Source organism: Coturnix japonica, chromosome 4 (genome assembly GCF_054131305.1).
Source record: "Coturnix japonica strain WE chromosome 4, WE-NBRP24, whole genome shotgun sequence".
Lineage (NCBI taxonomy): Eukaryota > Metazoa > Chordata > Aves > Galliformes > Phasianidae > Coturnix > Coturnix japonica.
This window is the reverse complement of record NC_140666.1, coordinates 83,572,954-83,586,548: the sequence shown is the minus strand read 5'-3', so window position 1 is coordinate 83,586,548 and position 13,595 is coordinate 83,572,954. Positions and strand designations below refer to the sequence as shown.

Genomic DNA, 13,595 nt, shown 5'->3' with positions numbered 1-13,595 from the left:
CTATTTATCCTTGATACGAGAAGGCTCAGCAGAGGACATTATCCATACAAATGCCTGCACAATGGCAAGGTATAAAGAAGATGGAGCCAGATTCTCCTCACTGGTATCATGCAGTGATAGGAAAAGAAGTAGTGGGAAAACAAATACAGAAAACACCACTTAAATAGTGCTCAAACACCAGTACAGGCTGCCTAGAGAGGCTGTAGTATCTCCAGCCTTTTTCTCAAACCCTGACCTGAGAAATCCACTTCACGGACCTTGCCTAGTGCACGAGGGGTTGGACTAGATAATCTTTACAAGAACAATCCAATGTCAATGATGTTGTGATTGTATGAGTCTCTGCTGTTAGGCTCCGCATATAGAGACATTCAGAAAGAATGACAATCTGTTCCAGCAAGGACACTCAGAATTGATGGACTCTCAATGTCTCTGTTACAGCCTAAAATACACAACTTCTTCATACAGTTTTCAGCCAGAGGAGAGTAGATTTATCAACAAAAACACCATCAAATTAAAATTCAACAAACACCACACTGCTCCCATTTTGATGGGTATGTCTTCAATCGGTTAAAATTGGTTAAGCTTTTCGTTTTTGGCCTCCAAGTTCTACATTTCAAACTGATTTTATAAACAAACTTGATCATTTCTTAGTTTAAACAGTATGTCCCTTCAGTTCTTTCACAAGATTAAGATAAAGATACATACTGGCTACAATAACTTTCAAGTCAATGAGGTTAGAAAACTCTGAATCAGAGGCTAGTGGTACCCTTTAATTATTTCATACTCTTTATCAAGGTTGTTGCTTATTTCTTGTGTTATATTCCAATTTCAGTTACTTCTATCAATGCAGATAGCCTCTATCATATACATTTATAGCAGCATAAATAGCGTTTGTTTTTCAAATAAGCCAGCAACCGTAGTCAACACTGCTAACTCCCTGGAAATAAATCTGTATATGTATACGCTGGCATCTATATTCACGTGTATATTTATAATATTTATTTATAAATTGATATTTATATAGCTAGTTATCTACTAGCATTCATCTACTAACTGCTCAGATCTGCATGTTTTTAAAGTATGCAATATGCAAATAAAAAAAGCTGGTAAGTTACTGAAATAAAAGGGAATGAATCGTTGGTAGAATATAGACATTAGATTCTGATTAATTTCTGCACTAATCTAAGGACTTAATTAAAAATAAGAACAGAGACAAAAATTACTCAGGGAGATAAAATCATCCATTCATAAATTAACACGGTGCGTTACATCATGAGTGAAGACCAAAAGCTGCCAAGGAGCCAGATGGAGCAGATCTATGGAAGCAACCTTTTCTCCCAGCCTTCAGTCAGCTCAGTTCAAGTTATTACTTGCAATGCAGAACCAACAAGGCAGAGTCCTGAGCACATTCACAAACTCACTTCACCAAAAGCGTCTGGCAACTGACTCGCTGAGAAGCTATACAGCATAAAAACTGCCATGCTTGAATTCTTCTACAGACAATAATTATTATTGCACAGAAATAATTATTTTCTGTAACTTCTGTATGAGACAACTTTAAGATACTCTGAAGATCTGATTTTTAAAATACTCCTTTCTCAATAAACAGAGAAAATATGAAAATGAAGAAGGCCACGTTAGCAGTATTGTTCTGCATACACACATTCCTAAGCAAGTCTTGACTTATCTGCAATTGCCACCTAGTGGCTAGCTAAAAATCAAACATATTCATTATCCTGATGAAGAAACACTTAATCATACAAGCTTCCAGCAAAGGACTTGTTACATTTTGGTACTAGTTACTGTTTTCATCAATGGTCAAAATCATTCCAAGGAGATGCAGAAGGATACATTCATCCCCATCTGCCTTAACCAGCAGCACAGAATTATCAAGGATTTAAGATCTGTTGGTCAAGTGAGAGACCTGGAAATAATTCATCATCTTTTTACAAGCTTAAGAAGTTTTCAAAGTAAGTAGAAAGGAAGAAGAAAACAACTACCAAAAATACCCAATTTTCACTTTACTGAGTTGACCATAAGGCAATATTGAATTTGAAACCTAGATAACCATTGACTCTTTCATCACAAAGACAAAAAGACATTCCTTGAATTGGTAGAAGTGGTACTTAACTATAAGTTCCTACCAGTCACAGCCAGCAGATGCTAATGGTTAACACAGGAGAACTAAGGACAGTAAGACAGCACAGAAGGCAGCAAGGTGACCTCTGTCCGATTCCATCTATCTTCAGGGATCCTCACGTGAGCCATTTTTTATTTTTTGTTCCAAACCTGAGAGAATACATCTGCCTCCAAAACTCTGGGGGAAATTTCTTGATGTTTCAAGACAGGATGCTGACAACTGGCAGGTTTTCCAATCATTCACACAGGAAAAGCAAACTGTCAGCTGAGAAAGACCACTGTGATAGGGATGGACATTTACAGAGATCATTTTCTGAAATCCTGAAGGAAGCCAATGACAAAGCTTTCAAAAAGCAGCACTCTGAAAACTGAACCATCCAAGACAAGAAGTGTCTCTTGCTATATCTATCTTTTGATCTTCCCCTATAAATCTGTTCTCTTTTTATTATTCTTCATTTCTCCCTTTTTCTTTTTTTTTCTTACCAGAACTCTTAAAGCGTTTGAAGAATTTTTTTTTTCCAAGTGAGAAAAAGGAAGAAGAATAATGCACAATACTTTTGTTGCATTGGACCAATGAAGCTTATTCTGAGATCAGAATTAGACTACATACTGCCCTTGCAAATAGTAATTCACCAGAAAAGAACATGCTAACAGTTCTAACTTTTGAGAGCCTATAAAACAAGATGTAATCTGTGCACCTGAATTACATTTAAATTATTATTCCCTTCTCACAATGAGTCTCCAAGCTTTGAGTAATTTCTACAAATACATTCCTAGAAATCCTACTGTTGGAATATTTCATGCAAAGAGCAGAACATCTTCAAGCAGGACTTCAAAATCTGCATCAATACACAGACAGGTACCAACAGACAGCTTCCTAAAAAACAGGCACACATTTACACTAATGTGAAGATAGATGCATTACTGCAGATTGCTAGAGACTCGATATGTGAGCATGAAATTTGACAATGAAAATGAACTTAGTTGGCCAGTAGCTCCATTAGATTCCTCAGTGTGGATGTGGAGGTACAACAGTTGTGACCATACAACAACTCAATGATACTAATAGATGCCAATAACAGAAAATATAACATGCCCATACAGGAGTTGAAGCATGTGTGGATAAACAGTGGAAAAATGAAGATTGCGGCAGACTACAAGTGAATAGAACTATTTGTCTCTTGTAGTGAAAATATCACGCTAAAACTGATTTCTGGTTAATATAAAGTTGCATGGAAAAAGACTTCACAGAGTTCCAAGAGGCACAGCACAGAATACAGATAAGCTTCCATAGCACCGTCCTCTAACTTATGATTATTACTATAACTACTTTAAGAAAAACATCTTGTAATTTGCATCAGAACCTACATAGCTATAAAAACCACTGATGTAAACAAAGGCAGTGTTAAGTTCTTACTGTCACCCACAAGCTCGTGTCATTATCGTATCAGAAATAAACACAGCCAGTTGTACTGACTGTACTCCAATACAGATTTCTAAAAGGCAATTGGTGCACAGCTTTGGAACCTGCAGCAGCTCTAAAACATCACTGGCAAGGGCCATTCAAAGGATAAAAATGATTCAGCAAATATCCAACTGCCTGAACAATGCCCAGCCAATAGCAGCAGGCACTTAGAAGTTGACAATTTAATTTTTACTGAGTATAATGGAAATTTAGTATCTTAGAAATTTGATGGAGCAAATGGAGGTAGGCAATGCCATAATCACCTGAACAAAGAGACACTTAACAGGAAACTTTATCATCTAGGCCTCTCCAAGGGGCTTTTTGCCAGAAACTAAAGGAGAGTGAAGGAGGAATCGGGCCTCTCAATTTTTAGTACATTGTGAAAAATATTTTAGCTGATATTACCCTGAGTGGTACAGAATCCTACATTTTCTTGCACTGTTAATTTTAATGCTCTGTTTTTATGTTTATGTTTAGTTTGCAGAACTAATAATGACAGACTCTCTTTCTCCCTGTTTTTAAAAGAGAAGCATTTTTTGCATGTATTACTGTATAGAAACAGATTTATTCTGGCTACACATTATCATTCTTTAAATACTACACAAACCACAATTATACATACAAAGGCAGCCCTAAATAAAAGACAAGTTATCTACATGATCGCTTCCGTTACTGCAGAATTACAGCCCAGATGACATCCCAAGCTTTACTGAGCCAGATGGGAAACATTATCATATCAAATGTTATCTATGCATTGGATACACTACGCCCACCATGAGATGCATACACAAATCAGAAGCCTTTCTACAGAGATCACTAAAGACATGAATATACCATGTAAAAGGATACGAGGAGCACACGTGATGCTAAGAGAACAAAGGTTTATGATACAGAACCCTTATTTGTACAGTTTGATATTGAATCAATGTGACTATCTGGAACATCAGACATCAGTGTTGTACTACTACTAATGTGACTTCATGCTGTTGCTGTCACACTTGTAACTAATAGAGTCTTATTGTAATGTTAACATAATGTAAATTCTTATCACAAAAGCAAGTGAACTACAGTCTCTTAACACACTTATTCTTTCAAGTATATTCCTCTGTCAAAATAAAAAAAGAAACCAAGGAGTAAGAAAGAACAAATTGAGAACTGTCTCCAATGCTGCAAATGCAGCTCATTTAATTGATGAACCCAGGACCTAAAACACATTTCTAAAAATAAAGCAGCAATAAGAGACTGTAAAAACTCTAAACACATAAAACAAGATACTATTTTAGTACTATTAGTGCAGTCATAACCAGCAGGCAACTCAAGAGCATTGAAGCAAATATACTGAAAATAAACATGACAAAAGGAAAATATACTTGATACTCAGAACAAAAACCAACTGTAAGAATGAATGCTCTGACTTTATCAGCATATCAGAGCAATAGATGTTTATACCTAGTAGAAAATACGACACTGTCATGGTTTTGTAATTTTGTAATTTTGCTATCAGTATTCCACATCATAACATCATGTCAAGTATGGATACTTCTGTTGAATGTGCAGTCCACAGAAGAAGACTACATATCCCAGAGAACAACAGGAGTAACAATAAGTCACGGGACCAGGACTCTATATAATCTCGTTCCCAGGCTGGAGTGCGCTCCTTCTTCTCTCGAACTTCTCGGAGAGTGGGAAGCGTTCCAGCCGTGTCGCCTAGAGTTCACAGTAGGCCTCTCGGTTTTCGGAGACTCTCTCTCTCTCTCTGTTTCGTTCGATTTTGTTAGCCTTAATTATATTATATTGTGTTATCTTGTATTTCGATATCATATTTAGTAAAATAAGTTTTTCCTCCTTAGATTGTCGCTGTTTTATCCCACTCCCCTTTTCCCCCTCCTTTCCGGGCCCCGGGGGGGGGGCGTGGGGTGGCTTCCCCTGTCACGGGCATAGGTAAATCTAAGTAACCCGTGACAGACACTAAATTCCTTTGATGCAAAGGTCCAAGAGAGTGCATAGACTGTCATCTCAAAACAGGCATTCCTTTCTAGTGAAGCCAATATCAGAGCACAATTATCTAAAAATGAATGAGTCAGCTTAAATGGCACTAAAAGAAACTTTTGGAAAGATGTTTTACATGAGTCTTGAACATACCTGGCTTCCCCCTATCCTCAGGGCATTCCAATAGACATACTTTTAAACAAACAAAGGACAAAAAGCACTTCAAGTAAGACCAATGCAAATGTAAGGTCCACACTATCTGCCACTTGAAGAAATCATTCATGTCACTACATCAGGATATGAAAACATGCTTACAAAACTGAACTTATAATAGTGCAATTTCAAAAGTAGCCAATGACTTTACTCTTAGCATCAGCTGTCAAAACCTTCTATGAATCATGGAAGAAAGAGACAAAAGAAGGATGCTTGAGTAGAGGTGAGCTGCTATACAAACCTGAAGCACCAAGATGAAATTCTGTTTGTGTTGGGATGTAAACTTCCAGAAAAAATATAAATTAAAAATTAGCAGTGTTGCAGATTAGACTGCAACACAATGAGACCTGGAAATTCAAGAGCTGTCCCAATAGTTTTGATTGCCTGATACTCACAGTCTGCCTTGCTCAGCTGTGCATGTGTGTAGGGGTATGTTAAGGATGTAAAACCTATTGGAACAGTGTTAAGGGAGAGATAAAAGTACAAAGCATCTCATCCACACTGTCCATAAGCCACAGGACAAACTATCCCAAAACCACACTTGAGTTTTAAATGACTTAGTTCATCCCTTCACTCCAAAAGACAGCCCAGAAGAATACACTCAGTGTGGATACACACACAGTGTCCCTACTTCAAGAGACTTTCTATTTTATTGGAACTAAATCCAGACAGGTGATTTATTATTCATATTCCAGACACTGATAGTAACACATGACTTCTAATAAACAACCAAGCAACTCTCTACAATGCATTCAGTATCAGAAGCTATTACTAGATACCCTGAAATCCATTCAGTATTTTAGGTTTCATGTGGCTCTTCTTTGAGCACATTAACATTCAACATATCCAAGTTAATTTCTTTTTCTAATGACATTTCTGCTCTCCAAGGTAAAGGCTACTGTACACTTTGATACATTGAATTATTTTATTTCTTTGTCTGTTTGGATAAGCCAGTTAAACTACTTTTCCTGGAGCGAAATAGCAAAGTTTTATTTCACTCCCCCCCCAACAACTGCTCTAAGGACATAAAGAATTTTACTCATCTCCAGCATAACTTTTTGATACTCAAAGGAAGGAAACATCCTCAAAGCCCACTGCTTTATGTTTTTTAATTTAAAGATACAAATATATTCTGAAGTATAGAAGTGTAAATTCATTAGTAACAGTTCTCTTTGATGCAGAAGACTGGAGGGAAAAATCTTAATACAGAATACCTACTTCTAGCACTGAAATTCACATCTCAAACCAAATCATAGCATTCCATTATATGCAGTCTTCTACAGCGGTAGACTACAGCATCAAACATGTCTCTCTTTTGTGAGGTACTATATTACATGATATATACATTATATAATACTTATTTGTGACAAAAGTTTTAGTTATGCAGCACACATTGAAGAAGGAGTCAAACGAGAAGCAGCAATCAAATGAGAGGGAAGAGTATACAGTTAAACGAAAATAGATGCATACAAGAAAAGCCACTGAATTCCAGTTCTACCAAGAAACGTTCTTTAAGTTGCTGCAACAGAAATGTAAAAAATATCATGTGAATAAGATTATCTTTTGACAGAAACCCACTTAGAGGCAAAAATATATATCATCCATACATCCATACGTGGATTCATCTGAATGAAGTCCACAGAGTTCATTTGAAAAAGAAATCCTGTTCTGTGCCCCATATCTGGTCATTTCTCCTTAGACCTGCAATTAAAAACCTTTAAAATGCTAAATGGAGTCGCAGAGGGAAGACAGATATATTCAGTTCTTTTACAAAACAAATAACACACACATAAAGAAACATTTGCTTGGAATATAATCATCCAAAACTGCATGTGAGATGTAGCATATGAGATGTTTTTCTATCTGAACTTCCACAAAAGCAAAGCTTCTGTCAAAAGTCACTCCTGCCACAAGTACACACAGAAAAAAATATAGCCAAAATGAAGCACAAAGAGCCCAACTATCACAGCCATAAAATGACCTGACTTCCAGAGTAACAGCATGATTCTACACTGCAAGGCCTGAAGTCAAATTCCAGAAGAGAAGGGATTCTTCTTGTGCTCTTCCTCCTTTTCTGTAACTCCCTGGGTATACCCTACAGCTCACCAGTCCTTTACAGGGAGGGATTTATGAACATCAGGAACTAATTATAAAGAAGTCATTCAGTAGCAATCTAGATGGTACATGTATGGCTTACAGATCTCACTTTCTACATCAATTTAAGGTAAAAAAAAAATTAAAGTTTCTGATGAAACGTTCATGGAAAATATTCATTAAAATTACTCATTAACAAATTTTTCTGTCTTCCATTTACGTTCAGCATGGCTATTGCTAGACTTACTAGAACATTTCTTACTAGAACATTAGGGACCTTGACAGGCTGGAAAGCTGGGCTCGGGTGAACCTAATGAGGTTCAACACGGCAAAGTGCAAGGTTTTGCACTTGGGCCGGAAGAACCCCAGGCACCTGTACAGGCTGGGAGGAGTTGTCCTTGAGAGCAGCTCGGCAGAAAAAGACCTAGGGGTCCTGATAGATGAGAAACTTAACATGAGCCAGCAGTGCGCTCTGGCAGCCCGGAAAGCAAATGGGATCCTGGGCTCCATCAGGAGAGGGGTGGTCAGCAGGGATAGGGAGGTGATCGTCCCTCTCTACTCTGCTCTTGTGAGGCCCCATCTGGAGTACTGTGTCCAGGTGTGGAGCCCTCAGTACAAAAAAGACATGGAGATTTTGGAAAGGGTCCAGAGGAGGGCCACAAAGATGATCAGGGGGCTGGAGCACCTCCCCTATGAGGACAGGCTGAGGGAGTTGGGTTTGTTCAGCCTGGAGAAGAGAAGGTTGCGGGGTGACCTCATTGCAGCCTTTCAGTACCTGAAGGGAACTTACTCCCAGGAGGGGAGTAAACTCTTCGAAAGGGCTGATAATAGCAGGACACGGGGAAATGGTTTTAAGTTGAAGGAGGGAAGATTTCGGTTGGATGTTAGGGGAAAGTTCTTTACTAGAAGGGTGGTTAGGTCCTGGAACAGGCTGCCCAGGGAGGTTGTGGATGCCCCGTCCTTGGAGGTGTTCAAGACCAGGTTGGACGGGGCCCTGGGCAACCTGATCTAGTAAATGTGTATGTTTGGTGGCCCTGCTAGGCAGGGGGGTTGGAACTACATGATCCTTGAGGTCCCTTCCAACCCGGGTCATTCTGTGATTCTGTGATTCTGTGATTCTGTGATTTCCTGAGTTAAGGTACGCAGTATGGTATCTAAGTGACATTCTTGATAAAATTTTAATTTAAATTTTAAAAGGTTCACTTACTGGATGCTTGGATGAAAGTCTGCCAGTCACAGTTCCTGTCTGATTCCACGTAGGGCAAATAAATCCCTGTAGTCAAATAAAATAATACCCATCATCATCCCCCAAAAGCAGAAGGTGATTACACACATCTAAAAAGGACATATTTCTCTACTTTAGTTAATGTAAACTTAATTAAAACACACTGCAATTAGGATTACAAATTTAAAGAGAGATGCTTTCTAATTACATATACATTAAAGTTCTTGAACTGTAAATACTGCAATAATTTCATAACTTTTATTTTAAGCACCATGCTTTAGAGTAGTTTTTAATATATATTACCTTTCTCATGCATGTTCTTAGTCCATCCACATACGTTGATTTCATTTTACGAACCTAAATTATATAAGATTGTAAGACAAATGCTTATACATAACAATAAGATCTACACATCGCAAACAGTCTAAAGTGCATGAGACTGTTTCATAGACTCTCTTAAAAGATATTCTACCCCAGGACTCACTATTGACCTACTAAGATAAGTTAGCAGAGTGCTAAGGTATACACTAAAGCAGGTCTATGAAGGTACTGTGAAAAGTCCTATTGGAATTTATTCTTCTACACCTTATGCCTCCCAGTCAATGAACTACACAAAAAGCAGCACAAAAACAGAAGCATGAATTTTATTTATTTATTTATACTGGAAACTGATGCACTGAATACCCAGACATTGAGCATAAGAGCTAACTAGGTAATTTGGGAGTTTCAGGAGGCTCTTGTCACCTTGTTTGTGTAGCTGTTAATAAGTTACATTTTTTGCTAATTTTGCTTGACTGTAACTACATCATGTAAAAACAACAGCTCACCTGCCGGTATTCTAACATTAGCTTAGGCAAAGGATGAAGATCTTGCAACTTAATTAACTGTAAAATAAAGAATCTGAATTACTGTTATGTCCTTCTGTTAAGTGGTATTATTTAACTACCTTAACTTCACCATTAGAACAGGGATTAATATTTCATACTTAACAGTTAAGTCAAATATAGCAGACAAATATAGAAGTTCTGCTGGAGGAAATTCACTTGCCAAGATGAAAGAGGATGAAATGTTTGTCTAAGGACATAACAATTCAGCAATCTCATCACAAACCCAGAAGAGTCTTCATTCATCCCTGCCTTCAGCAGGAGGGGTGGAGATTATCCCCTTGCATTTTGTTTCCCTTCCCATTTCAGACAGAAACAAGAGATGTAGATGTGAAAACTTTTCCACAAGAACACGGAAAACAATAAAGCATGTTGAACAAAATTACACAATTCTACCAGAATAAAGATTTTAAACTGTAATTCTTTTCTTACTACTGTGGATAAATGATTTATTAACCAGTCTACAGTTAGGTAGATTTGATACTAGATCTATGCAAAGTTGATACAAAGTGCTACAAAGTACCATGAATTTCAGATCAGGAAACTACTGAGAATTTCCCTTGTTTCTGACACAAGTGTATTGAATACAAAGCTGTTCTTTCTGTCTTAAGCCGTAGAATTCTCTTTCCATTCTTGGTCCCTCTCTGTCATTTCTGGCATAAGTAAATCAAATGTGATTAACATAGTATCAAAATAAAAGAAGGCTGGAAGGGGAACTAGACAAATGACAGCTTGACTGACATACAACTTAGAAGCTTTTCTAAATAACGCAGATCATTTAAAAACCTCATCTCACCACAGCTTCTGAGGTGGATGCAACTTGCTGTCTCTCAGTTCTGCGAATTTTCTCACACACAGTATGCAGCTTTAACTTTTCAAACAGCACCTACATTAAGAAAAACAATTCAGTGCTTCAAGTGATGCAAAAGAACAGAAAATCATTAGATTCCTGAACTCCAGTCTATAAAAGAGATTCCAAGCAAAATAGAGTGTACTGCAGAAAAGAGAAAAATAACAGAGGAGTAAAAAGATCTAATCTTTACTTTTAGCATATTATTTCTGAAAATAGTGCACTTACTAAAAGAAAAAGCATTATTGAAATTCTTTCAAATACAGATTAGCCAAACTGTCAGATTTATGAGTTAACTGAGATGACTTCCCTTATAATCAGAAAAGATAATTAGAATCTAGGAAAGTAGTGAAGAATCAGAAGTTGTAAGAACAAATTTATGTGCTTTCTAATTCCTTTGCATCAGTAACAGTTTACAGACAGATAGATTAACTAATAACAGTAGTATGAATATCACCTCTCTGAGTTGACTACTGCTGGTCAGAAGGAATCGTTCTCCAGCAATCTGATGGGCTTCCTCTTCAAGTTCTTTGAGTCTCAGCTATAAATTAGGACATCAGAATTATTCCTTTTACGGATTTTCTTCAATACTCTGTTCTCTCCTAGATTAGTGAGTATATACACCTCATATTCTGTTACTTCCTACATTAATAAGTATATTAGACTGCTACTTATAAGAGAGATACTACACTGGCTGTCAGCTGGTTTAATGCATTGCTTGCATATCTTCAATCTATATTTCTTTGTGAACTAGGGAGGGGATTTACTGCAGAAAAAAAGCACTAACATTTGTGGGAAAAAATAAGGATAAAATTTACCCCCAGAATCTCTGATGTTTTTCTCAGTTCTTGTTTGTCCACATGTATTTTGTGAGTTTCCATGACTGCAAATACAATTAAATACAGAGAACATTTACAATTGATGATTTTAATCTTGCATGCTACAAAATGGAAATCCTAACTCGTTTAGGTGCTCACAGGCATTACAAGGACAATACAATATTTAGTTATTATAACATTTTACTTCAGTATAATAAACAGCTGCATTAAAATGGTGAAAAGATATATCTGGGACTGAACTTTCATACCTGCCAGGACTTTGATTAGTGGAATCTCTAATTTGCAAAATAATTTCCACAAACCTTGGACCTGTAACGTAAGGTACAAATCAACACCAGCAAACTTTATTCTAAAAACTGTACAGTAGTAGCATTACATAGATCAGTTTTTTAGTGAGTTGTATTTCATGTTCTGTATCATTTACATAACATAAACACAAGGCTGTATGGAGCATGAAATTCTACTTAGTGTGAATGACAGCATCGGAACATTACATTCAGTTATCACGTTATTTTATAAGCAGAGGCAGTGTAATGGTAATTAAGAAATTTACACACCATTTTTCTACATTATTTTTAGAGTAGGGTCTGCATTTCTTCATTCTTTTTTCGTGTGCACTTGAACAACTAAGCAACCACTCAGAATTCCATATTTTCTTTTCATTAGGAAGATTTAAAATTGTCGGATTATGTACACAATTTAGTCACAAGGAATAGGATGGGTTTTTTCCTCTGACCACTGCAGCAATCAGACAAGAGATCTCTCAATTTCTGTAGGCTTGTGGTTGGTGCTGCTGTACCTGAAGTGTTTCCATTACCTTCATTCACAGATAGAACAATTGCTGAGCCACTTAAAAAAAATCCAGCCCAACATGACTCCATCAGCTAATATTCTCATCCCTTACAATATATTTTACGTCAGTTGCAAGGAAAGCCTCTGGTGTCTCATTATACAGGTCAAGTTTAGATGAGATGTTAGGAATAAATTCTCTACCATGAGAGTGGTAGGGGTCTGGAAGAGTTGGTCAGAGAAAATGTGGATGCCCCATGTCTGGAAACATTCAAGGCCAGGATGAATGGGGCTTAGGACAACCTCATCTAGCGGGTGTCCCTGTCACGGCAGGGAGGCTGAAACTAAGTGATTTTTAAGGTTTCTTCCCAACTAAACCATTCTATGATTCTCTGCAACTTTGACCAGAACCTGAGCACACCCCTAAAGTTTGAAACGTTTTCAGATATAATCACAAAGAGAAATCAAAACAGAACATCAAAAACTCCCCAAAATTCTTGAGATGCATTCTGAACTTCACTGAGAGCAAATACAACATACAATAACAGACATGCTAAGTTTTTGTGCTCAACAAAGACAATCTCTGAACGTGTCTTCCAAGATATATCAACTACACTGCTTCAAAACTTGTTTTTGAATTGTTCATATAGCTACAAAGTATAGAATGAAAAGGCACAGCTTTCTGAATTTTTCCTGTTTTTAGGATCTTCACCTAAATATTTAACTCCTGTAGAGGAAACTTCTTCAACATTTGCTTTGAGTAAACACTTCATTCTTCTGAAAACAGTGATACATTTGAAGGACAACTTCACTTTATGTGTTGTCTAGTAGCATAAATTAGTGAAGTTTGAAACCTTCTATTTTCTTTCCCTAAGAGAATCTTAGGGAATGAGAAGCACACCACTTTGTAATAACACCTCAGAAGTTATCGCTGAGTAACTACTTATCAAATCTTACCTTTAAGTCATGAGCAAGGCCCATCATTATAGTATAAAGTTTTTGCAAATTCACAGCCACGTTTTGATGCTGATAAAAAATAGAAAAGACTTTAATGTTAGTATTAACATATTCAGAACACTATTTTTAAAGTGATTAAGCTACTAAAATA

At 37.0% G+C, this 13,595-nt stretch overlaps 1 protein-coding gene across 7 annotated transcripts in view; it reads right to left on the bottom strand.

Annotated features, from left to right (window-relative positions):
• Positions 1 to 13,595, bottom strand: part of POLN (DNA polymerase nu) — a 76,554-nt gene that overhangs the window by 43,578 nt on the left and 19,381 nt on the right. For all 7 annotated transcript variants that reach the window (XR_014945540.1, XR_014945541.1, XM_015862891.3 and 4 more), the window contains 8 exons: positions 13,445 to 13,513; positions 11,947 to 12,007; positions 11,678 to 11,742; positions 11,317 to 11,400; positions 10,806 to 10,895; positions 9,953 to 10,009; positions 9,429 to 9,482; positions 9,108 to 9,173 (listed from right to left, as the gene is read on the bottom strand). Coding sequence is in view for 5 of the 7 variants with exons in the window: in XM_015862891.3 (XP_015718377.2) it covers positions 9,108 to 9,173; positions 9,429 to 9,482; positions 9,953 to 10,009; positions 10,806 to 10,895; positions 11,317 to 11,400; positions 11,678 to 11,742; positions 11,947 to 12,007; positions 13,445 to 13,513 (546 nt within the window). In the remaining 2 variants the exon portion in view is untranslated. The remainder of the gene's footprint in view (positions 1 to 9,107; positions 9,174 to 9,428; positions 9,483 to 9,952; positions 10,010 to 10,805; positions 10,896 to 11,316; positions 11,401 to 11,677; positions 11,743 to 11,946; positions 12,008 to 13,444; positions 13,514 to 13,595) is intronic.